The 26,973-nt window shown below is 43.1% G+C and overlaps 1 protein-coding gene across 11 annotated transcripts in view; it reads left to right on the top strand.

The window, feature by feature from the left end:
- Positions 1-26,973, top strand: part of EFCAB11 (EF-hand calcium binding domain 11) — a 159,864-nt gene that overhangs the window by 100,817 nt on the left and 32,074 nt on the right. For 4 of the 11 annotated variants that reach the window (XM_042990344.1, XM_042990345.1, XM_042990346.1 and 1 more), the window contains one exon: positions 16,079-16,262. The exons of 3 other annotated variants lie outside the window; for them this stretch is intronic. In XM_042990344.1, the coding sequence (XP_042846278.1) occupies positions 16,079-16,260 (182 nt within the window). In that variant the 3' untranslated portion in view covers positions 16,261-16,262. Of the gene's footprint in view, positions 1-52; positions 597-14,516; positions 14,539-16,078; positions 16,263-26,973 lie in introns of those variants that run through there. 4 more of the 11 variants (XM_042990352.1, XM_042990354.1, XM_042990340.1 and 1 more) reach the window with 4 other exon arrangements.

Genomic DNA, 26,973 nt, shown 5'->3' with positions numbered 1-26,973 from the left:
TTCATTTAGCCATGTTTTGTTGTTTCCTTGGTTTCGAATTTTATCTCTTTAGGTGAATTGGGAACTGAAGCCTTCCATTTGACTTGTGATCTCCTACATTCTGGAAGCTCATACATGTAATCGTGGAACAAATAAAGCAGCTGGAGAAAATCTTTCCTGAACAAAACCCAAGTGGGGCATTTGGGTGAGAGCCAAGATTCCAGCAGCTACAGAGGGAGATGTGAAAAGGCTGCCTATATTACGGCACTAACAAATCACTTCTGGCCCGATAGGAATGTCCTTTAAGTAATGATCAGATAGAGGGTAGGGACCTTTACACATTTAACTGCCTGACCACAAAATAAAGTGTTTACTGTAACCTTCCAAGGTCTCTCCACCAAGTTAATTACTGTGATACACCTGAAGGAACAGCAGCATTGTGAGTGACTCAATGGGCTCAGCGTAAATGGAAATTCTGAAGCTGCTTAGTCCGAGCCTGGCCTCCCACTAAATTGCTGCGGGGTACTAGGCAAGACACTGTGTCTGTAACTCCCTGGGGTTCCGCTCCTCCAACCAAAATTCAGAACCATGACGCAGAGTTAGCTACTAAACAATAGCTAATAATAATAAATGAAGCCCTACGTTAACTGTCTCATTTTTGAGGAGAAAGTTTATTGTCCAAAGTGATCCAATAACTAAGTAAAATTTCACTGGACATTTTGAAAAGGTTGGTTACTCATTTTGTTCATGAACATACAAATGTGTGTGGACTGACATCAACAAAAGCAAAAGCTTGGAATGAAGGTAGGTCTTAAAAAAACGTAAAGGAGCGTTCCAGGTTCTTCACCATCCGTTCATTCAGCCAACATCACCGATTCCCTGGAGCAGTGCTTCTCAAACCTTAGGTGCTTAAGAGACACCTGGAGGGCTTTTAAAACATCCTTCCTGGGGCCCATCTTCGTAGTTTCTGCCCTCAGTAGATAGTGTGGTGGGGCCTGAAAAATTTGCATATGTCACAAGCTCGCAAGGAATATTGACACTGCGGGTGTGCAAACCACACTTGGGGTGCGAGAGGTCTGGAGACACTCCAAATGCCCGAGTGAAGAAGACGCAGTCATATCCATAAGGCAGATGGGACTAACAGGAATACTTTACAGTGTGAGTAACTGCTTTGTATTACTGGGTGTGCGCGCACGTGTGTGTTTTAAAGGCATCTCAGGGAATGCAGCTCGTACAGAGGTATAGAGAACTGAAACCACATGACGTGTTCAGGGACATAGAGTTTGCGTTACTGGAGCAAGGAGCTCGGGGCTGGCCGGTGGGTGATTGGGGAGAAGGGGGTGAAGGGGAAAGTGCAGCAAGAGGGATGCCAAGAACTAGATAAAGCTCTGATCACAACACGTCTGTGTACCATAAGGAATCTGGTTGTTTCCTTAACCTGGTAACAAAGGAAATGAAAAAGACAAAAATCTGAAGAATCATAAAAGATTTCAAGGAGGAAGAGTTAACAATAGCATAGAATTTGGCCAAATATAATTTAGTCAGCCCAATAATCTTGCTGAAATCACACTGCCGTTGAACGTGAACCTCTCTGGGCGCCTGGGTGGCGCAGTCGGTTAAGCGTCCGACTTCAGCCGGGTCACGATCTCGCGGTCCGTGAGTTCGAGCCCCGCGTCAGGCTCTGGGCTGATGGCTCGGAGCCTGGAGCCTGTTTCCGATTCTGTGTCTCCCTCTCTCTCTGCCCCTCCCCCGTTCATGCTCTGTCTCTCTCTGTCCCAAAAATAAATAAAAAACGTTGAAAAAAAAAATTAAAAAAAAAAAAAAAAGAAAGTGAACCTCTCTGGAGTCTGGTTTCTTCCATTCTGGTGGTTTTTTTGTACACCATGTGATGATTTCTGTGGTCTTAAAAATTACCCATTTTTCATTATTTTCCAAGCTCTTTTTCTATCCAATGAATGGGCAGCCAGTCCAGAATTGTTTACAGTAGTGAACAATTGAAATACAGAGACATTAACAATAAAAATATCTTACAGAAATAGGCTTTTTTTTATTATAGAAGCAATGCATGCTTACTACAGAAACTATAGACCAAAGGGGGGAAAAAAACCCTCACATAATCACACCTGTTATTTAGAAAATCACTGCTAAAACCCCTGGAGACTAAGTTCCCAGATCCTTTTCTATATCCGTGTGTACTCTTTGCTATTGAAATAGGGTCATACCATATGTTGTGAAAAACTAGCAAAACGTGTTGAAGCAGTCTGCCAGTCGTTGGACGCGTACAAAATTCCACCTTAATTCTCGCTGTTTGACATTTAGTTTGTTGAGTATCCCCCGTGGCAGTTCCCTACTCAGAAAGATGAGGAAGAGGAGTCAGCCAGGCAGAGATGATGGGGTGGACAGAAGGACATTCCAGGCCCGAGCGGAGACCGGGAGGCGAGGAGGTGTTGGCCCCCGAGGAATGGGAAGTTTCCTGTGTACCTGGAGCCCAGACAGGGAAGACCGAGAGGCCTGGAGGCTGCAGAGGCTGTGACCTTACCACCAACAGCCTCTGCTTGGACATCCTGGACAATAATTGGCCAGAATTAAGTCACTCAGGAAGAGAGTAGAACAGAGAAAACATGTGTAGCCAATCGCTGAATGGTATTCTTTCCTAGTCACATCGTTTTAACACGTTGTTTTCACCAACGTCATTTTGACTAAGTTGTTTCTGGCAAATTGCTTTCAATCAAACTATCTGGATCCAAATGAACAGGATTTGGGGGCTCACTGGAACCAGCGGTGTGCCAGAGCCGGCCCATGCGGGCTCCCATGCCAGTTCTGCCCATCTTTGCTCAGCTCACATTCAGTGACATCGCCTTGGGAGCTGGAAATCAGCAAGTGTTACAAATCAGGGAATTTTCTCCCATGAACACCAGTTCCCCAGCACACGACATAGCTGAGAGAGACGGGAAGAAGTCCAAAATAAAGGTCTTGGGTTTTGGCTTGGGACTCCAACACTGATGTGGTTTACCAGAGCGAGGAAGCATTAACTTTGGAGTCAGAAGGGCCAGGGTTTGAATCGTAACCGTCATTTTCCTGTCACTTCCAGCAGAGTAATTAACTTCTCTAAACCTCAGTTGTTTTATATATATATTTATAGATATATATATATATCTATAAATATATATATATAAATAAATATATCTATAAATATAAATAAATATATAAATAATATAAATATAAATATATATATATATATATATATATATATATATATATATATGAAATAGGGTCACTAATATTTAACTTACAGATCAGTTGTCAAAATGTTTCCTTGAGAGACAGAAGCTATTATGATGATTACTGTAATGAAGGAGGAGCATGAGGGCATTAAGTTGATTTTGTAATTTGAGTTGAAGTTTGAGTTCCTTCGGGAGTTTTGGGTAGAGAATCCTGTAATAACAACAATCGCTAACGTTATGGAGTGTTAATTATATGCTTCTCCATGCATTATTTAATTTAATCCCCAGGAGAACTCTAGAGGTGGATACCGGCGATATAATTACCCCATTCTGTAGTTGAGGAGCCTGAGGTTTAAGTGAAGTAACTTTCTCATGGCAGGATGGCTGGTCAGTGCAGAGACAGGAGTTGGAATGCAGGTTTATCTGAGTTCAGAGTCTGCCTTCTTAACCAGTGTGCATATGGGGTCTCCAGTCAGCAGAGACGTCTAAGGCCCACGGTATCAGTTTCTGAATCCTATGAGTTGTGGAAGTCTTAGCTTTGAATGCGGTCACACTGCAAGGGTCTCTAGAGTGAGAAGAATGCGATGCAGCCTGGATATGTAAAAGGGAAATACCCTTTAGAAGAGGAAGCAGTGTCAGCAGTTGGACTTGCCAATTAAAGAGGATTCCTTGGGTTTGGTGATATGACCAACCTCAAGAAAAGCAGTTTGGATACGACCATGAAAACAGAGGCCAGCTTGCTTTTTGGGTTAAGGAGTGAATTGATGAGGAGGAAGTGGAGGGAACTGGTGTAAAACTGTTTTTGAAGACTAAGATGCTAGAGAAGAATTTGGAATCTAGAGAGATATTTCATAACATAGATGTGTTAGGAAGAAATAATAAGTAGAAGTGAAGGCAGAGGAATATGACCGAAGGAGCCAAGTCCCTGAAGAGGCGGGAGGAACGGGATCCAAAACCTGTTTGAGGAACTATGACTGGATCAGTACTGGGTTTGGGCTTTGTAGGTTGAGTGGGCTAGAAGAAGGAGCAGGTGGAGCGTTGAGGATAATGGTCCATATAACTAAAGGCATGGCACCATAGACTCTAGGCCAACTAGAGAGAAAGTAAAACTAGGCAGGTACTTGAAGACTAAGAGAATGTAGAATGGTCAGGGTCCTAGGAGTCTCAAAAGATGCTGAAAGAACTTGAGAATCAAAGAGGAATAGAGCTGTAAGAGTGGGGAGCTGTATACAGTGGATTGGATCTTGACACTGGATAATTCATACGTAGAGAAGTTCTGTGTCATTGACAAGGCCCCTGGTCTAGCGTGGAAGGTCAGTCTTTGAAGCAGAGTAGAGATGAAGTTTATCAAAATTGGGGAGATCAAGGGACTCTAGGCCTAGAGTTCTGACTGAGACCTGACACCGGCTGGTATCCTCCCGACTCTTCACCCAACAAGACTGTATCTTCTCATAATTCTTTGTTACGAATCCAGATGTTCATGCCTAGAGATGTGCCTCCCAGTGAGGGTGTAAATCCTCCTGATGGAGAGCGGCGTGTTCTTTAATTGGTGCCCGAGAGATCTGATAGAATCTTCTTTTTCTCAGGATCCTCTCCCTGGGATGGGTAGCAAAAGAATATAAAAGTCCTAGATCTGTTTCTTCTCCTTCTAGGAGATGCACAGCTTATGCTTTCAGAAGAATAATGTGAATAATAATAGCTGTCATTTGTTAAGCACCTGCTACATGCCAGCTACTATGCTAAGCACCTTATGTAGATGGTATCTTTACAGCCTTATAACAACTCTCCCAGATGAGCACAGATTAGAAAACTCCTTTGCCCAGGGTCACTCAGCCTATAAATGATGGGGCCAATATTCAAACCCAGGTGGTCTGCCTCTAAAACTCAAGACCCTCACTATGCAAAACTGCCTCTCAGTGTCTTGGAGACCCAGGTCAGCCTCATGTAGGACATCAGTATCTTCCTGTTTATGAAGGAATGGGAAACTAGCCACCCTTGAGATCCCTTGTCCTTGTCCCATAGACACACCATTGGGACTAGGGCTCCTGACTGGCCTCTATCTCTCCATCTTCAGCCTGCTTCTCCATGGAATACACCTCACATGCCTTTGAGCAACCATCACCCCATAAATCTCTGCTTTCCTACAACAGTGCCCCTCACTGACAGGGGCAGAGAGAGATATCTTCCCAAAGCCCCTTGAAGTTAAGCCTCTGGGCTCATTTTGCAAGAGAGCTGAGCAATGACATGAAAGGCATTTCATTCTATCACTGACTCTTAGAAATATTGGAGGTTTGTTTCACACAGATACATTACTGTGATAGAGCTTGGCTGTTCAAAGTACAAGGAAGCCTTAGTTCAAGAATGCTCAGAAAAGTAATATAAGAGGTATGCCAAGAGAAGAAAGCATTTCTTTCGTAATGATAAAAAATGATTTGTTCAATGGGACAGACCTCCTTGAAAATCATATTAATTTGCTTCTAAATAATTTGCTATTTGCTGAAAGCTGTTTTCAGCAAAAAAAAAAAAAAAAAATACCTTGTCCTGTACACGCCCAACTCTAACTTTCATATTTAAAAGATGCATTTACGAAAGTCTCATACTTGGATGAACTTCTGATGCATAATCAGAAAGTAGTGATGGAAGAGAAATGGATGAGCACACAATTCAAAACTGTTCTATGTTGAGCATTTCTTTTAGCCTATGTTCATTGACCACTTGATTTTTTTTTTTTATTTTGACCCGTATCTGCAAGAGTAAAAGAATATTTCATCTTATCTTTCAAGAAGACAACCAGCAAGACAGTTTTGTTTTACCTCCAAAGTTAGGTATCTTCCTAAACAATATCCTTTTGTACCCAATCCCTAATCCCTCTAATCCTGCCTCCTCTAGTGTGCACAGTGTGAGACAGAGCTAGTGAGAAGTAAACCTGCACAGTCCACCCCAGAATGGTCCAGAAAAAAATGTCAAGGAGGATTTGCCTTACTCCTTATCGTGGGGCCTGGGGCCAGAGGGCTGATATCCAAAGCCGGGTCCCAGAAATAATAACAAAAATGCAGCCAGAAAATTGAGTTGCAGCCAGGACTTTATTAAGGCACAGGTGTCAGCACCCCAGGGTCGAGGCAAAACCAAGGGTTGTGTGGAAGGCAGCAATCAAAAAGCCCCAGAGTAAAGAGCAGGAGAATGAGCTCTGCGGAAGGAGCTCAGGATGGAGGTCCGGTGGGGAGAGCCAGGGCCCCGGGCAGTGTTGTCGCAGGCACCCAAGCTGGCTTGTATCTCCTTCCTTGTGTCATTCATCTGGCCCAGAGGCCCTCTACAGATGATCCATGCCCGACGGGGTGTGTGAGGTTAAAACGACTTTCCTGATGCTCAGGCACTGTTTACCTTGGTTCACACTGCTGACATTTGCATCGGTGCTGCAAAAGCTGTGGTAGATGAACCCACAGGAACTGTTCTCCCGGTCTGTAGCATGAATCAAGGCAGTAGCACAGAACTGTGCTCGTAATCATTTCGTTCTGCATCACCTTGCCCCTCGGGGGTGGGGGGGGAATTGCCAGTTTCACTTAAGAATATCCTTAGTGAGGGACGCCTGGGTGGCTCGGTCGATTGAGTGAGTGTCTGACTTCAGCTCAGGTCATGATCTCGGGGTTCACAGGTTCAAGCCCCGTGTCGGGCTCTGTGCTGACAGCTTGAAGCCTGGAGCCTGCTTTGGATTCTGTGTCTCCCTCTCTCTCTGCTCCCCTCCCCCCCCCCCCCCCGTTCATGCTCACTCTCTCTCCGCGTCATTCTCTCTCTCTCTCAAAAATAAATAAACACTAAAAAAAAAAAAAAAAAAAGAATATCCTTGGTGAAGCAATAAGAATTATTTTACTAGGGGCTCCTGGGTGGTTCAGTTGGTTAAGCGTCCAACTTCAGCTCAGGTCATGATCTCATGGCTTGTGAGTTTGAGCCCCACATCGGGCTCTGTGCTGACAGCTCAGAGCCTGGAACCTGCTTCGGATTCTGTGTCTTCCTCTCTCTCTGCCCGCACTCTCTCTCTCTTTCAAAAATAAACGTTAAAAAAAAATTATTTAATTAAATCTCAGTCCTCAAGCACACATCTTTTTAATATGCTAGGAAGTATTTGTACAGCATTTGGGTTACATGCCGAAGCATAATGGTTGTCTCCAGGAAAAGCTCTTTAAGTTGAGATCTGAACCGGCTACTGTTTTAATGAAACACTATTTTTATTTGAAAGAATGACTGACAAGCTATCGTTACTCAGACTTGAGTATTTGGTCAGCATTTTCTCAAAAATGAACGATGTGAGCCTGTCATTTCAAGAAAAACAACTGACAGTGTTTGTTGCCAATGATAAAATTCAAGCTTTCAAGTGAAAATTAGAATTTGGGAAACTTGTATCCACCACTGTGAGCTTGACAGTTTCTCAATACGTAAAGACTTTTCTGGTGAATTCAATGGTGATATTAACAAATGTGATTTTTTTTTTATATTGTATAATGAAAGGTGTTAACATTTAGAAGATCTGTGTAACTCAGTGAATTAATATTTCTCAGATAACCAATGCATGATATTACAAAATCGCGCTTGGGTAAAAGATCTATTGAAAGTACAAGATATACCACTGGATTTTAATGTAACAAAGTATGAAAAGTTAATTGATATGGTTTCATATTCTACATTGCAGCCAGCCTTTAAGAAACTACCACATATTGAGTTACAGTCTAGCATCAGAAAAGAATATCTGCAATTATCTGAAAAGACCATTAAAATACTCCTACCCTTTCAGCTACATGTCTGTGTAAACTGTATTTTTCTTTACATACTACAATCATACCACCACAAAGGGAATTCAGAAGCAGATACGAGAACCTAACTGTAATTTGTTAAGCGATATATCGAAAAGACTTGCACGAATATAAAATCTCTTCTCGCTGTTTTGTTTTGGAAAATTTACCTAGTTTTCATTTAAAAACATGTTATTTTGGTTAAAAATGCAGTGAAATTATTGTCATTTTTAATGAAGTAATATCTTGAAATTTTCTCAGCTATAATTTCTAGTATGATAAATATTGATAAAGCCTATAAAAACGGAAGCTCTTCAGGGCTCTCGAGTTTTAAGAGTGTAAGGGAATCCTGAAGCCACAAAGTATTGAGAACCACAGATCTAGTGTATATTGAGTACCTACCACACCTGGGCCTGGGCTCACGCAGGGACAGTGTGGTGTACTGGACAGACGTGGAACTTGCCCACAGGACTAATGGTCACCTACAGTTAAACAGTAGTTCCCATGGAGTGTGGGAAGCGCAGTGATGGGAGAAGCACCAGGTGACAGGGGAGCACATTGCTGGGGCACTTGGCCCTGTGTAAGGACGACGCCGCAGGAAGTAATGTCTCTGCTGATTCTTTTTTTTTTTTTTTTTTAATATGTATACTTTATTTTAGAGAGAGAGAGAACACACAAGTGGGAGAGAAGGGCAGAGGCAGAGAGAGAGAATCTCAATCAGCCTCCACGCTCAGCGCAGAGCCTGATGCAGGGCTTGATCCCAGAACCCTGGCATCATGAGCCACAAATCAAGAGTCAGATGCTCAACCAACTCAGCCACCCAAGCGCCCTCTACTGATTCTTGTAGGTTGAATAAGAGTTAGCCAGGCAAAGAAGAGAGGTTGGTTGATTGCTTTGGATATATGGAAAAGCATGTACAGATCCCCATGCAAGAGCTCATGGCTTCATTGCAGAAATAAAAGAAGTCGAGTGTAATTGGAGCACAGAGTAGAGGCAAGCTATGAAGCCAGGCTAGAGGACAGCAGCCAGATTACAAGGGGCTTTGTTAGATCAGGAGCTAGGGCCTCCTAGGGGAAATGGAGAATCTTGGACTGTTTTTAAGAAAGGAGAGTGACATCAGATTGTGTTTTAGACAGATCTCCCTGACTATAGAGAATGCATATCTAGAGGTAGGGGGACTGGTTGGGGGTCATTGTGGCCATCAAAGAGAGCTGATGGAGTCTGGGCTATGGTATGGCTGAGGTGTTGGGGAAATGTGGATGGATGTAAGAGATATTTTGCATGGAGAAGTTTACAGATCTAGGTAAATAGTTTGGTTGTGATTAGAGAAGAGTGGGGTAGGCATCAAGATCAAATCTAGAGTTCAGGTTTAGCACTTGGGAGTAATGACAATGTTCACTGACAGAGGGAACATAAAAAGTACAGCTTTAAAAAGGAGACGATGCACCTGGGTGGCTCAGTCAGTTAAGCATCTGACTCCTGATTTTGGTTCAGGTCATGATCCCAGGGTCGTGGGATTGAGCCACATGTTGACATCTGCACTGGGCATGGAGACTGCTTGGGATTCTCTCTCCTCCTCTCTCTGCTTCTCCCCCACTCATTCTTCATTCTCTCTCTGTCTCTGTCTCTCTCTCTCTCTCAAAAACAAAAACAAAAATTGTTTTAATTTAAAAAGGAGAAAGATGGAGTCCATTTGGGCCACCTTCAGGCTGTCCAAGAATAGATGCCCACTCATCATTTGGATCTGCAGTTCTAAAGTTGGCGGGGAGGTGAATCTGGACTTGAGACATAGATTTTGAGGGACATCAGCATATGAACAGCAACTGAAGCCAGGGGCTGAGTGAGATCTCTCAGAGAGAGGATTTAAGCAAGAAGGGAAGACTGCCTAAGAGAGAACCATAGGGCACACCAACCGGGGATAAAAGGCACCCAAAGAATTAGGGGAGTCCAGAGACAGATGGGGTCATTGAGACCGAGGGAGAAGAGTTTCAAGAAGGGAGGAAGCATCAGGGGTGACCAGTGCTGTCAGGAGGTCAGTAATATGAGCATTAAGAGTATCTTTTCGATTTAGCAACAAGGAAGTTATTGAATCATTGACCGTACCCAGAACAATGTCTGTGGAGTGGTAGGCTCCAGCAGCTTGAAGAGCGGGGAGAGGGTTGGTAGAAGAGATCGCAGATCTCTGCGAAAGATCGCAGAGGGTGTGGGAGGTGGGAAAATGGAGAGGGATTGATTTGAGATTATTATGATTCTGTGGAGAGGAGCCCATTCAAGAGGGAAGATTAACGACACAAGAGAGAAGGGGGAAATCAGTAGAGCGAGGCTCCAGAAGAGTCAGGAGGGGAGGAGATTTGGAGAGCAGGTGGAAGGAAACCATGTCTCCAACAGGGAACCAAGTTCCAAACAAGGCATGATGTAGGGAGGGCATTAGCATAGATTAGTTTAATTAGAAGTGGAGGTTCCACGATGCTCAGTGAAAATGTTTAGGAGTAGGAGAACAGTGGGAGTTTAGAGAAAGGACCAAAAGAAAGAAGAAAAAAACGCAGCAGCATGAGGAAGAAGATGAAGAGATAGGAAGGCCAGAGGGCTCACCAGAGTGACCAAGCTCAGCAGTTATGAGGAGAGAGGCAGGATGCATAGAGAGCTGTATCTTATTTTAGATACTGGTAATTTAATTACAGCAGTCTTATCTTTTTACACAGTGATGCATTTTTATATCACAACCTAAAAATTACTCTCAACAATGGTGATTTTTTTTTCTTTTGCTGAAATGTTATTTTCTGGCCAATTCAAATTATCCTTATGTGTTTCTGTTGTTTACTTTTATGTTCACCAGGTTAAATCTTCAGTTATGCTACTGCCATTAAGAGTTTCCTATGTAGAAAAATCTATTCATTATGAACACATTTATTGCTTCATTGAGTTGCCTATTTAAAATGCAGAGAACCACAAATTAAATGTAGTGCTTTTCCATTTTGAAAAAAAGCAGATGAATGGGTACTATTTTCTTGAATACATCATGTTTGTCTTACATAATTAACAGTCCAGATTCATAGGCTAACAGATGCCAATCCTTGCTTATTTTGATATTTGTTCCTTACTGAAAGGGATGCTTCCTAAGACTTGCGTGTGCCATGCTGTGCATCAGAGGAAATGATAAGGCAGATGTAATGGAGACAGTTGCTTGTTGGGGGGCAGCTAAGTGGTCAACAGAGAGGTTGGTCTCCAAAATCTATTTCTCTTGAGGTTAATTATACAAAGTATAAAACAACGTCGTTGAAATTGTGAAATAAAAATATCTCAAGCAGCTTCCATAGAAAATTAACCCATTGACTGCTGTTTCCAGATTGCAAGTCTATAGCCCTCTATTAAACATGCATTATCTGTAAGACTTTGGTATTTGTTCCAGAAACATTCTTTAATGACATATCCTAATTCCTCTCGATTTCTAATGTTGGTAAATGTGGGCATGTCTGTGTTGAATGTGTGGTAAGTGTGAACTATAGTATGGTACAAGGGCACCGTTAAATGAGAAATCTGCTGGGGCGCCTGGGTGGCTCGGTAGGTTAAGCGTCTGGCTCTTGATTTCAGCTCAAGTCATGATCTCACAGTCACGAGATAGAGCCCTGAGTCGAGCTCCAGGAGCCTGCTTGGGATTCTCTCTCTCCCTCTCCCATGTACACATGCCTGCCTCTCTCTCTCTCTCTCTCTCTCTCTCTCTCTCTCTCTCTCAAAATGTTTTTTTTAAAAATCTGTCATTAATGCTTAGTGGATCTAATCTGGAGGTCAGTATATTTTTTTTCCATTTCTTCCTATTGTAGCCTCAAAGAGGCCTTGTGTTCCATTTCTAAACCCATATAATGGATTCTCCTGTTGGCAAAGCTGCAGCATGCTGATGGAGAGGGCTTTGTCTTTGACACCACGTGGTCCCGCCTAATCCCACCAGGCTCACGGCCCTATTATCCAGTTAAAACCACAAGCCCCTCTGTTCTTTCCGGTTGCCTCATCCCCATTCCACTTTGATCTTCCTTTGTTCGGACCCACCTCCACTTTCCCCTCCTTCAGACTGTCAGAGGACATCTCTGATCATTTTTCCCCCATCATAAATGAACTTTGCCGCATCCTTAACCGGCAAGTAAAACGTTGCATCTGCCTTCTTGCTTTAAGTGGCATTGGGCTCTTTCCTAAGAGCTTTGCTCACGTGGTCTTTTGAGCAAACACGGCTCAAGACGCAAGATGCTGTTTGGCGACCATCATTTCCTACCCTGTGACAAACCCTACTCTTTTGCACTGTCATCCACCAACCTCCATGTCACCTGAATCACTTAGAGCCTCCCCCAGGCCCAACGCCCTGACATCATCTGGGGGCTCCCCGGCGCTTTAGCTCTTCAGTTCCTCCACGCTCTCAGTTCAGTGACCTTCACCTCCAACACTTCAGCTGTCTGCTCCCTTAGCCGTACCCTGGATCGCTACAGGAAATGCATCATCTCTGAAATCTCACATCCAGATAACTGTTTTCCACGATTTAGAACCTCTGATACAATATTAGGTAGTAGGAATGTTTAGTGGCATCCATATTGCGTTTCTGGCTTTTCATAAGAACGTTTTTAAAGTCTCACCACTTCGTGTGTTGTTGCTATATAGGGTTTTGCTGGAAGGAAAAATTCCTTATAGTCTAAATCTGCTAAATTTTTCCATTATAAACAGGCACTGGGCTTCTTTGAATGTTTTTTCCTATACATGTGAGATGCACATATTGTTTTTCTCCCTTAATCTGATATTTGCAGCACTAAATATTTTCTCCTCCAGTTTTTCTCTCCTTCTGAAACTTCTTTCAGTTTAAGGTCTTTGCTTTCCCTTACATCACCTGTGTCTCCTTAATTTTCCTTTTGGTTTTTCCCTCTCTTTTTTTAGATATCTGTACTGCAGTCTGGGAGATTTCCAGTTTTATCTTACAGCTCATTAAATCTCTCTTAAGCTGTGTCAAACCTGCCAGTTATATTTGTTCATTCCAAGATTTTCAGTTGGTTCCTTTTTCTTTCTATCTCTTCTATATTTCATAACCTTAACATTTTTTTAATTGAGGTGTAATTGACAAATAACATTAGTTTCGAGTATACAACATAATGATTAGATGTTTGTACACATTGCAAAATGATCACCACAATGTTAACATTCCTTATGTTACATAGTTATAACAAATTATTTTCTTCGTGTGATGAGGACTTCTGAGGTCCCCTTTCGTAACAGCTTTCAAATATGCAGTATGGTACTGTTAACTAGTCACCGTGTTGTGTATTCCATCCCCAAGGCCTTTTCTTTTACTTTATCCACGATCTTCTACATATTATAGCCTCATCTGATACCTGCCATTCTTCCATTTTGATTTTGAGGATTTGAAGTCTTCTTCAGAGTGTTCTGTTCTGTTCTGCTTTCTCAGACGTGAGTTGTCTCGCTCATTGGACTGTCTTGAATCACGCTGCACATCCTTACACATTTTGTAATTTTCTTTTCTTTTCTGGAGGGCAATAACTTCCCTATGGATTTGTTTTACAAGGGTTCCTCTGAGGAGTGGTTTGGAGATCCTTAGCTCTGAAACAAGCCATAAATTAAGCATAACCTGGGAATCCCACTGTAGGGAAGTAACAGTCTCTGAGCTCAAGAGCAGTACAGGCTCAGCGGCTAGTCAAGTATAGGCATCTCGCCTTCATTTCTAGTCGCAGGTAATTTGGGGACTTAACCCCGACTGAAATAACAGAAAACTAATCTCATCCCACCCTCCCCACTCCCTGATATCTGTGGGGCATATTCAGTCCCTTTCTTCTACAGATATAGAAACGCGAGACCCCCACCCCAATTTCACAAAGGCCCCAGAGTCTTAATCATTACTTACCACTGAGGGTCATTCTCTTCTCCGATTTACAGAGGCATTCTTTTCTTGTTTTTAAAAATGGTTTCAATTAGTCGAGGCCCTGGCAAACAATAGAATCTCGTTCAGATACTTAAATTCAAGAGATTTTAATGAAGAAACTATTTACAGAAGTATGGGCAGGAATAAAGAATCCAATAAGGTCATTTGAGAAGGCTGTAACCACACCGAGTCCTGCAGACGCACAGGAGGAGATGTGATTATTGGCCTTCAGGGATAGCTTGCACTGCGACAAGGGGCCTCCTGGTAGAAGCTGAGTTTGGAGGGAAGGAGCCACTGTTAGAAAGCAGGCCCGAAACAGGGAGGGAGCAGGAAACAAATATCCCATCCTATCTCTTCATACCCTCCTATCTCTTGCTGGTACCTTATGCCGGCCAAATGCAACTAGAAGGGAGGGAGCCCAAGTCATGTAATCCGGAGGGGCACAGAGCAAAGCAGAGAATGCAAATAGAAAATAAACAGAACAAGGCTTATGGGATTTCACAAAATATTTTACCTGTTATTTCTGTATGTTGCCTCAGACTGAGAATTTTCAGTAAGTGTTTACTCTGCCATGTTGACTCAGAAATCTAAGAATCCCTATTTCAACCTCTTACCCAGATGACCCCCTCGTTCAGGCATACCCCTGACGTTGGCACGCCTGGGACAAAAGTACATGTGGGATCCCACACGTATGTGTGTGCATATGTCTATCTATATAGCGTATCTATATATTGTAAAGCAAGGTAAGCTATTAAATTTGTTCTCTCTTCCTACCTTGAAAAATATACTTTAGTAACAAGCTAGAAGGCAAAGGTTTGATTTAGAAACCATCAATTCCTTGAAGGTCCACATGGGACATCAGTGGCCCCTGTCCCCTGGCTCTGCTCCCAGTGGCAAGGGGTCTCACACACTTATGTGAACAGCATCCCTCACTCCAAGCTTCATCCACATCTCTTACAAACAGCCACCCTTTGAGGAGGCCCCCGGGAAGAGGCCCACAGAGTCACTGAACGTGGGCCTAGGGCTTTTTGGGTAGGGAATCCATCCTAGGGCCCCAGGTACCTGGAATGTCCTCTCAAAGGTGGAGGGTGTAGGCTCGGGTCGGCCCATCCTGCAGATTCTTTGTTATATGGAGAGGGGTGTAGCCAGATAAGGGCCAGAGCAGAGCCCTTCCAGAATGTGGGGTCCAGGGCAGGGTCCCGTCTGGCCCGGGCCTAGTACTGGTCCCATTACACTTGATCTTAACTTCATCAGGCCCTCCAGTCCCTTCCCCCTCTGTGTTTTTCTCGGACGGTGAGGCTCATGTGAGGCTGCCTTCCTTCCCTGTCTAGGGTCTAGACTCTTGGCGATACCCTCAACTTCCCAGCACCCCCCGCCGCCTGTTCCTCCATCACTCCAGCCTGGCAAAACCACAGCCACAGCTCAGCCTGACTCTCTGTCTTCTGCCTTCCACTGAGGTTCCTGAGTGCCTACAGTATACACAGGATACACGGTATAAACGCGTTCATCCCACCTGGGCCTCTGTGCCGCCATGGGTCCTTCTTCATTCTCCAGGCAGCTCTTTCCTGGTTCCCACAGGAGTATTTTCAAACCTTTGCCGCTTATGTCGGGCTCCTGCCCCACCATCTTCCCTGTCACACTCAGCAAGTGGCCTTGCTCCCCATTTCTTAAGAAAATTGACGTTTTAGGGCATCTGGGTGGTTCCGTCAGTTAGGTATTCAACTTCGGCTTAGGTCATGATCTTGTAGTTCGTGGGTTCGAGCCCCTCATCGTGCTCTGTGCTGACAGTGTGGAGCCTTGCTTGGGATTTCACCCTGCCTCTCTCTCTCTCTCTCTCTCTCTCTCTCTCTCTCTTTCTCTCTCTTTCCTCCCTCTCTTCCTCTCTGCCCCTGCCCCACCTGTGCACACACTCTCTCAAAATAAATAAATCAACTTAAAAAAAATCCAGGAGCACCTGGATGGCTGAGTCGGTTAAGCGTCCAACTTCGGCTCAGGTCATGATCTCACAGTTCATCAGTTCAAGCGTCGGGCTCTGTGCTGACAGCTCAGAGCCTGGAGCCTGCTTCGGATTCTGTGTCTCCCTCTCTGTCTTCCCTTCCCCCACTCATATTCTCTCTCTCTCTCTCTCTCTCTCTCTCTCAAAATTAAATAAGCATTAAAAACACTTTTTTTTAACCCAGGCTTTAAGAAAAAGGAAGAAAGAAAATTGAAGTTCTCCAAGCAGGAGTGTCTTTCACTCCCTGCTCCCTCTGCGTTTCTACTGTATGTTGTCCATAAGGACCATGGTGATGAGGAGGCTGGAGATCCCACCACTCACCACAGACCTGCCACTACGAGTCCTTCCCTCCTGCCACAGTGGTGAAGGTGCTGTTCCCTCTGCCCCACAGTGTCGGATAGACCCTTCCACAGGAGCCCCTGTCTGCTTCCTGTGGACCGAGTGCATCAGTTAGCCACTCTGTCTGAAGCTACGCGTTTAGGCCATGCCCACCCCTCTGTTCTCACATCCAAATCCCTTCCGGTCCACTGCGACCTCTTTTCTGCCCCAGGGATGCCGCCGTAACCGCTCTGACCAGGCTCGACAATGGCCTCTTTGCTGCTAAATCCAGCGGCTGCTTTAGTTGCTCTCCGTAGCATTTGACACATACAAGCTCACCCCCTCCTAACCATGCTCTTTGCCCTTGACCTCCACGCTCTTCTGCTCTCCTGGCCAACTTTCCCAGTCTCCTTCCCTTAAGTGCGTCTCCCTCAGAGTCCCGCCCTCACCTGCTTCCCTTCTTACTCATGATACCCCCAGAGCCTGACCCGTGCAAGGTGCTCAGTCAGTTTCAAATGACATGCGCAAATCAAGCTGCTGGTTTCAAATTCAAGCGATATACTCAAAAGTCTTTAAAAGTTTAAGCAAGAAGGAGCAAACTTTTTTCATAAGGATACGCATTTCCAATTATAAATGATGTATTACTTATTGCAACTGGAGTCCACTGAGGGGAAAAAACCGTAATAGCTTATTTCAGAACTAATATGGCTATACGTTAGCAACAGAAATGATGTAGCTATCTTATTAGAAATACAACAAAGAGATTACTTAGCAGCTGTCTACCCACACTGTCATTTCATTTTGCTCTGTGGTTTTTGGCAGAGAATCTAAAGAAGAAGAAAAAAATAATTAAGCCACTCTCTGTTCTCTCAGACTAAATGATCTCTGCTGTTCTGAGAAACAAATCTTAAAAGACAATGTGTGTTCCATGATTATTGGAAATAGTACATCTTCAGAGTATTTTTTCCCCCTGGAGACGTGCGGTTAAACGCGATGGCCCCTTCCCGTCCAGGTCTTGTAAAGTTTCTCATAGCTTTATGTGCCATACGCAGAAGTTGAGGGCCCAACGCCGGCCTGGGGGCCATCATTAGATCTTGAAACCCACTTTGAAAGAAAGAATTCCACAGAGATCTATTTAGGGCTCTCTTTTCATTGAGATAAAGAGGTACCACATGTAGAGCATTCATTTGTTTATTCATTCATTCAACAAATAATTATGTTAATAGCCACTTACAGTCATCTTAGAATGGATATTATTTAATGTGTGGAAAGCTGCTTGGCAAAAGAGATGCTGAGTTTATTTTTAACTTTCTTGGGTCTTTACCTGCCAAGGTTTCTTTCCCCCACCTTCAGACTGTGAGCAGCATCCACTCTGCATAGGCACATGTGTTGTGTTGTCAGGAGTCCATCTCTCCCTGCCATAGTCAGCGGAACAATGACCTGGGTCATGGTAGCTTTGCGCTACTTCTGTGCTTAAGCAGAAGGAAAGTTCTTATCAGTCCAGGAAAATTAAATCAGAAGTCAGGACTCCATTGCCTGCTGATTTGTACAGTTCACCCATTTACAGCCTGAGTATGAACTAAAAAAGTAATGTGACCACTTCAATTTTTATGCACATGAGCAAGAACATGAATCTGGCTAACAGATAGTTGAGACATGTGCAGAATTCATGGGGGAAAATATTCCTGCTCTCAAAGCACATGGCAGAACTGAATACGGCACATAGCCCAGGGAAGGAACTCGATGCGTGTCAGTGTAAGAGTGTAAAAGTCATTGTCCCCAGTGACATAAATGTGTGACTGTGGCTGTGTGTGAGGTCATGGGGAGTGGTGAGGCTTATGCCAAACCGAAGAGCTCCCAAGTTGCCTAAAGGCATCCATCCAATGTTTACAGCAGCACTATAAACAACAGCTAAACCATGGAGAGAGCCCCTGTGTCCCTCGACGGATGAATGGATAAAGAAGACACACACACACACACACACACACACACACACACACACACACACTGGAATATTACTCGGCCATCAAAAGGAATGAAATCTTGCCATTTGCAATGACGTGGATGGAGCTAGAATGTTTTATGCTAAGTGAAATAAGTCAGAGGAAGACAAATGCCATATGATTTCATTCATATGTGGAAGTTAAGAGACAAAACAGTTGAACATAGAGGAAGGGGGAGAAAAGAGAGAGAAGTGGGGAGTAACCCAGAAGAGACTCTTAATGATAGAGAACACACTGAGAGTTGCTGGAGGGGAGGTGGGCGGGGATGGGCTAAGTGGGTGATGGGTATTAACAAGGGCACTTGCTATGAGCACTGGGTGTTGTATGTAAGTGATGAATCACTGAATTCTACACCTGAAACCAACTTAACCATATATGTTAAATAACTAGAATTTCGATAAAAACTTGAAAAAAGAAACTGATAAACCCTATGCCAGCCATACAAAGACATGTGTAGAGATTCAGTCCTGCCCAAGATTGAGTTTTCAGTCTCTGTATCATGCCTGTCCCTTGACTTATTTCCTGTCTTCCCCTTGCGGTTGCCTTGGTTCACCCTTCCTCTTCCCAGTGCCGGTCACCCCAGATCTCCTGCTTGCTGCCTCAGACAAAAGCTGCAATCAGAAAATTTCTACCTGTCTCAGAGAACAGCCTTTACACAATGTGCCTGGGTTTGAGAGTATTGGCGTGTGTATGAACCAAGCAGCATTTAAAACCCTATAAAGGGACATCTGGGTGGCTCAGTCAGTTAAGCATCTGACTTCGGCTCAGGCCATGATCTGTCTCATAGTTTGTGAGTTCAAGCCCCACGTTGGGCTGTCTGCTGTCAGGGCAGAGCCCACTTTGGATCCTCTCTGTCCCTCTCTCTCTCTGCACCCACCCCCCCCCCCCACTGCTCTCCCTCTATCTCTCTCAAAAATGAATAAACATTAAAAAAAATTTTTTTAAAATAAAGGGGCACCTGGGTGGCTCAGTCAGTTAAGCATCCGACTTTGGCTCATGTCATGATCTCACAGTTCATGGGTTCAAGACCTACATCAGGCTCTGTGCTGACAGTTCAGAGCCTGGAGCCTGCTTCAGATCCTGTGTCTCCCTCTCTCTCTGTGCCCCTCCTCCACTTAGGCTCTGTCTCTCTTTCAAAAATAAACGTTAAAAACACTTTTTTAATAAAAATTAAAAATAAAACACTGTAAAATTTTTTCAATCTTTGTTAGTTTTTATATTACATATATGATACATGTTCTTTATTGAAAATTTCTAGTAATACAGAAATAAATAAAGTAAAATGTGTTCATTCCTTTCTCCCCTCTGCCAATCCCATTCCGCAGATAGATACAATTAGCTGTCTGTGGTGTATATATCCAGATTTTTTTCTGGGCATATAAGCTAACATATACAGGCACATACTTACATACATAATTTATAATTTCATTAAAATGCTACCGTACCATTCTGCAACTTGCTTTTTCATATAATACAAATTTTCGTACTAGTATGATTATATCACATGCTTCATAACGGCCGTTCCTTCAGCAGTGTATTGGTGCAGTGACTTACTTAACCAGTCCCTATGAGTGACGTTTAAATCGCGTCTAGGGGTCTCCTATTTTTCTGTTCTTACTTAGCTCTGTACGTGGATATGTCATAGGCATCTCCATGGTCAAAACCTAACTCCTCATCTTTCCCCCCAAAACCACCCTCTTGTAGTTTTTCCATCTTAATTAATGGTGTCTGCACCCTTTGTGTTGCTTGTGCCAAAAACCTCGCATCACCCCAAGCTCCCTTCTTTCTCTTGCATTTCACATCCGTCATGTCAGCACCCTGTCCAGGCTGCAACCACCAGCCCGGGCTCCCAGTCAGGCCCCATGCTTCTGCCTTTGCCCTGAGTCTGTTCTCAATTCTGTCCTCAACCCAAGGGATCTTTAAAAAAAAAATTTAATGTTTGTTTATTTGTTAAGAGAGAGAGAGAGAGACAGAGACAGAACGCAAACAAGGGAGGGACAGAGAGAAAGGGAGACAAAGAATCTGAAGCAGGCTCCAGGCTCTGAGCTGTCCACAGAGAACCCAGTGTGGGACTCGAACTTACGAACCATGAGATCATGACCTGAGCCGAAGTCAGATGCTTAACCAACTGAGCCACCCAGGTGCCCCTCAAGGGATCTTTTTTAAACATGCATCAGGTCAGGTCACTCCTCTGCTCCCAACCCTCCAGTGACTTTTCATCTCACTTGCATAAAAGCCAGCGTCCTTACAGTGGTTGACAAGGCCTTAAATGGTCCCTCCCCTTCTCCCACGATTTCCCCCTACCCCCACCCCTGTCCCTGCTCATGCTGCTCCAGCCACCCTTGCCTTCTCGCTTTTCCTCATTTAGGTGTGTTCCTGTCTCAGGGCCTTTGCACATGCTTTGCTTTCTGTCAGCAGTGCTCTTCCCCTAGACATGCACAAAGCTTGCTTCCTAGCACTTTCAAGTGTTTGCTCAGCTGCCCCTTCTCCGTGAGGTCTTCACCGGCTATGGTATTTATAAAGATATACTTCCCAGCCTTTTTTTTTTCTTAAGTTTATTTATTTATTTTGAGAGAGAGAGAGCATGAGCAGGGGAGGGGCAGAGAGAAAGGGAGAAAGGATCCCAAGCAGGCTCTACGCTGTCAGGTACAGAGTCTGACTCAAGGCTCGAACCCACAAATTGTAAGGTCATGACCTGAGCCAAAATCAAGAGTTGGACGTTTAACTGACTGAGCCACCCAGGTGCCCCCAGATCTCTACCTAAGTTCCAGACTCGCTCATACTTAACCATCTCTGCTTGGGTGACTCCTAACATCCAAAACTCAACATATCCAAACATTTTCCCATTTCAGTAAATGGCTTCACCATCCACCCATTGATTCAAGCTAAAATTGCCCAAAGGGCTTCCTAGAATCCTACCTTTCCTTTATCTGCCTCCCTATCCCACATCCCTGATGTAGTTCCTCAGCAAATACCATTGGTTCTGTGTCCACAGTACTTTTGGAGGTGCCACTGAAAGTGTGGTCTGCAGATTGGTGCTGGTCCGTGAAGTCTTACTGATCTGTGACAAGTTAGGTCTAGAAATTGAGAGTAAGCACTGGGAGGCTTCCATAGCAGTTTCAAATTGCTACGATGGCCAAGTTCACCAGGGTAAACTCATCTCACTGAACAGGGTATAGACCACCTCAGTACTGGCAAGCTCAAATGGTGAGTCATAAAGTACAAGTTGTGTAATAAATAATCATGTGCAATAGAACCATATTGTAACGTGATATTTTATGAGATTTGTCAACTTGTACCCTAAAAGTTTATCAAGATCTGTGAAAACGTAAGCATTTATTTTTACAACTTAGATTTACAAGTTTTAATTTTTAATTGGCAATTTTCATTTCATGATTTAACACTATTAATTAGGGAAATAAAATTTATATTAGCTACTTTTCACCCTCACTTTGTTGAAGGCAAAACAATCCCCACTGGAGGTTGTTTTTGTTTTGTTTTTTGTCTCAGGAGGTTTGGGGGGGGGCAAGAAAATACTTAGCTTTTTTAAATGTAGCAAGAGTATAAACCAAATGGTGAAAATGGAAGTAATTCTGAAAGAGAAAAGACCCAAGAGTTCATATTGGTTTTCCCTGAAACTATGATCCCTCACCTACAGAGTTCAGTTTATAGCCATCATTGATGTTGACATCCTGAAAACCTAGTGTTTAATTATTTGTAGAGCTGTAGTGGCTACGAAGCAATGGAACCATCAAAACGTGTGAGTCACCGACTTACAAACGTTAAGTTCAAAACCACAAAAATGTTTTGAAAGAAAGAATATTGGCCTAAAAGTCTGATTGAAGCAGATGTTCAGTATTTTCACATATAAACATTAGGGCTTCCTCAGGCTTCTTAATAAATAGTATTTCAGCCTGCCAAGACTAAAATCCGTATACGGCGGCCAAGACCTTGGTGGAGAGTGTATCGGAGGTATTTGTTTGGAAATGTTGGGTGAATCCACAGCAAAGAAGGTAGTTCCAGTACTACCTCTGGGACCTCCATCGCTCAGCTGTTCAGGAACTGGCCAGTAAAGGGAACGACCGACTCACAGAGCGTCTCCAACCATCAACATAGTTTTTCATTTCGGCACGATAATCTCATCTTCCTGTTTGTGATGGTGATAGGAAGGGAGATTTCTTTTTTTTCAACTTTGTTGCCGACAAACAGAACCAAGTCCGAACTATGTAACACTAGGAAGGATTACTTTTGTCTACAAGGATGGTTTGGAGTTAACATTCTGCGTAGGAGCACATTCTGATGGTGCTGAGTAGTTACCCTGATTAAGGGGCTCACATGAGAATACAAATCAAGTACTGTTTCTCTTGTGAGAGAGAATGATGGAACTAAACAGTAGGCATCGTGTCCTACTAAAAGTCATGAATTAGGTAAAAGCTGGTGTGTTACATTCTGGATTATTCTCTCGTGTTATATGATACTTTGGAACCAGATCTTTTATGGCATGCTGAGGTATGATGATAATTGAGAGAACAAATGTTTGAGAATGTTTGATCTACAGAACAACTCACCATTTCTACAAAACCAGAGGACGGTTTGGTCCCAGCTTGTCGAAAATGTGAATTGGACAAGCAGGGTTGCTTAAGCTCTTCCGTACTTTTAATGGTCTCAGTGCTTCCATGCAAAGAAGAAATGCAACATGTTTTTCAAGATAAGATCAAAGGGCAAAAACGAAAGTTAGAAGCTTGGAAGAACGGTTTCTACAGATTATTATGACACATATTCCATAATTTAACAATTATCAGTGATGTAGGTGATGATCTTGATATTGCACATCTGTGAAAAGCTATCACAAAACACCTTAAAGTTTGATAAAGCATTTTAAATTTTCTTTTCCATCAAAAGAAGATCTGTGCCTAAAAAATTCATGGGTCCAGAATCCATTTCTTTCATCAAAAGATGATTTAGATGTAACTGTAACTTACAGGATACATTGCTGAAACTGACTTCTATTTAAGTATTTAAAGGACTCTGAAAACATAGCAGCACTTTCTTCATTTTAGATAAAATTTAAAAGGGAATAAACTGAGTTTATTAAAATTGCTCTAAGGTCTCTTACTCCGTTCTGGGAGACTGCAATGTCTCCTCCTTACTCCTCTTCCTCTCCCTCTCCTTCTTAATTATTAGCAAAATAAAACATAGAAACCGTTTAAATCTACACCATCTCCTGCTAGTGGTCTTGGCGATCTGAGATAAATTATTAATCAAGACTCAAGTCTGTTTGCCACACTAAAAACTTTAAATATTTCTATATACTGTTCATTCAGACTGTGCCTATAACCATTTAATATAGGGATTCATGTTTCCTTTAAGATGAAAAAAAAGCTACAGATGTAATAGTGAGCCTATTATATCAGTGGCCCATATGCGTACTTTTAGCAAATCAGCAACATGTACAATTTTCCTACTTCTTTCTTTTTCTCTATATTATGTTTACCCTGGTTAATATTTATTGCACTGTAATTTCCTGTTTGTTAAACTAATAACACAAAATTGCAGCTTTTATCTTGTATGTCTTGTTTTAATTTTGTTTTCCTAATAATTCATTTTTATTAATTTTTACAAAGTATCAGTTTGCAGCAGACTGGAAAAATTTTTAAAGGGTCCTTCACCACAGAGAATTTAAGCAGCACTGCCTTATGGAACTGAATATAAAATGAGAATTAATTCCCTTTGTAAGAATTAATTCTCTTACAAAGTCTCTCAGACTACCAGACATGCTCTCAGTAACTTTATTTTAAAAAGAAAATCAAATGGGGCACCTGGGTGGCTCAGTTGGTTAAGCATCTGACTCTTGATTTTGGCTCAGGTCGTGATCTCACAGGTTCATGGGTTCAAGCCCAGCATCGGGCTCTGCACATCCCTGCTTGGGATTCTCTCTCTCCCCTTCTCTGCCCCTCCCCCACTTGCTCGCCCCCCCGCCCAAAATAAATAAATAAACAAAATAAAATAAAAATAATAAAAAGAAAATAGTAGTTGAGCCTGAAGCAGCCTCTGGCAATGTGGGGTTCTGATGCCTGCAGAGATCACCTGATGAAACCGGCAAATAGAGGAAGAATGAAAGTTAACACAGATATAGTTTCTGTGCCTGGTGTTGTAAATTCATAATTGCAAATATTGGCTATCATTATAGACAAGCCTTTAAAAATCATTTTAAGAGCAATACAGTAAATGGTTTCATATTTGGAGATCACATATACATCTCAGGTATTATATATATTATATAATATTTTTAAAAACACACCTTTTGTAATGTGATGCAAATAGCTATAAAGTGGCTTTACATAAAAATGTACAATGTCAGTACCAGGCACGGAAGTACAAAGTCCTGTACCCCAGTAACTTTAACAGATGTGAAGGTGACCACATGCCCTGGAAAACAGAGGTAAGGTCTCCCAAGTGGCTCTGGTGCTCATGAAAACATTTCTGCGAAGGTGCACCTGAAGAACGGACATATTGTTTCATGAGACCTGATTGCAGAAAAAGCACCGAGTGCTAGTTGTTTTTGTTTGTTTGTTTGTTTTGTTTTTTAAAAATCTACATCCAAATGAGTTAGCATCTAGTGCAGCAATGATTTCAGGAGTAGATTCCTTAGTGCCCCTTCCCCATTTAGCCCATCCCCCCTCCCACAACCCCTCCCATAACCCTCAGTTTGTTCTCCATATTTATGAGTCTCTTCTGTTTTGTCCCCCTCCCTGTGTTTGTATTATTTTTGTTTCCCTTCCCTTATGGTCATCTGTTTTGTCATGTAAAGTCCTCATATGAGTGAAGTCATATGATTTTTGTCTTTCTCTGACTAATTTCACTTAGCATAATAGCCTCCGGTTCCCATCCGCGTGGTTGCAAATGGCAAGATTTCATTCTTTTTGATTGCCAAGTAATACTCCATTGTATATATATACCACATCTTCTTTATGCATTCATCCACTGATGGACATTTGGGTTCTTGCCATACTTTGGCTATTGTTGATAGTGCTGCTATAAACATGGGGGTGCATGTGTCCCTTCGAAACAGCACACCTGTATCCCATGGATAAATGCCTAGTAGTGTAATTGCTGGGTCGTAGGGTAGTTCTGTTTTTAGTTTTTTGAGGAAGCTCCATCCTGTTTTCCAGAGTGGCTGCACCAGCTTGCATTCCCACCAACGGTGCAAAAGAGATCCTCTTTCTCTGCATTCTCGCCAACATCTGTTGTTGCCTGAGTTGTTAGCCATTCTGACAGGTGTGAGGTGGTATCTCATTGTGGTTTTGATTTGTATTTCGCTGATGTTGAGTGATGTTGAGCATTTTTTCATGTGTCGGTTGGCCATCTGGATGTCTTTGGAGAAGTGTCTATTCATGTCTTTTGCCCATTTCTTCACTGAATTATTTGTTTTTTGGGTGTTGAGTCTGATAAGTTCTTTATAGATGTTGGATACTAACCCTTTATCTGATATGTCATTTGCAAATATCTTCTCCCATTTTGTCGGTTGCCTTTTAGTTTTGTTGATTGTTTCCTTCGCTGTGCAGAAGCTTTTTATTTTGATGAGGTCCCAGTAGTTCATCCACGTGCTAGTTGTTAAGCTGTGACTTCTCTGCCCCAAACCTGCCATTCCTTGCCCTTTGCGTGTTAAGACTGGAACCAAGACTCTGGAAACCACTTTTCTCCTTTAGCAGCTGCCTCTCATCCTGTTGGGTCTCCTAGGGCTGCAGAGAATACCAGGCGGCTAGAGGGGAAGCAGTGGCTCCTTCCTGTCAGTACTCTCAGTTCTGCTGGGTCGCCCCAACAACATTTTTCACTCCACACCTGTAGATGGTTCTCAGTTCCTGCTGGTTCCCACCCTGCAGCCTCAGAGATACCAGCTGCAGCCCCCAGCACCCTCTGCAATGGGCTGGGCTCCAGCTTCCCAGGCCTTCTAGATCCATCTCTTCTCTTTGTTTCTTCAGTCCTGAGGACAGTGGAGGCTTCAAGGATTCATAGTTACTACCATTTGGGGGGCATCTGCGTGGCTCAGTCAGTTAAACATCCAACTTCAGCTCAGGTCATGATCTTACAGTTTGTGGGTTCAAGTCCCATGTTGGGCTCCGTGCTGACAGCTGAGATCCTGGAGCCTGCTTCGGATTCTGTGTCTCCCTCTCCCTCTTCCCCTCCCCTCCTTGCACTCTGTCTCTCTCTTCCTCAAAAATAAACAAACATAAAAAAATTTGACATAGTTACTACCATTTTTTTACAACCTTTTTTAAAAACTGTATCGTTTCTCTTTCGCCTTTGTAGCCCTCCAGTACCTGTCTAGCCTATTTCTTATAATAAATACTCTCTTTTAAAATAACTGTTGTGTTTATTTCCTGACTGAATCTGACTGATCCTGACTTGGTACCAGGAGGGGGCCCAGGTGGTCTGGGGTTGGTGTGGTTGCATCTTGGTTCCGAATGCCGAGCTGAGCCACTCACCAGTGCAAAGTGGAATGTTAGTAATCTGGGTCACGCGGTGGCATCGTGATTCGTCAGCCCAACCCATGAGGTGGGTGGTGAGGTGTAGTGCTTCTGAAGCAAGTAACTTGAGGCCACCGTTGTAGTAGCGATGACACTAAGGGTACAGAATGGTCTCTTTCTGCCTGGGCGGTGTGTTCCTGGGGGAAAAAAATGACAAACTCCAGTCTTTACACACCCAGCCCAGGCCATAAATGGCGAATTTCAAATGATTCTACTTGTCTCCTCTCCAC

Source organism: Panthera tigris, chromosome B3, assembly GCF_018350195.1.
Source record: "Panthera tigris isolate Pti1 chromosome B3, P.tigris_Pti1_mat1.1, whole genome shotgun sequence".
Lineage (NCBI taxonomy): Eukaryota > Metazoa > Chordata > Mammalia > Carnivora > Felidae > Panthera > Panthera tigris.
The sequence above is the reverse complement of the archived record's forward strand: the minus strand, read 5'-3'. Positions and strand labels throughout refer to the sequence as shown.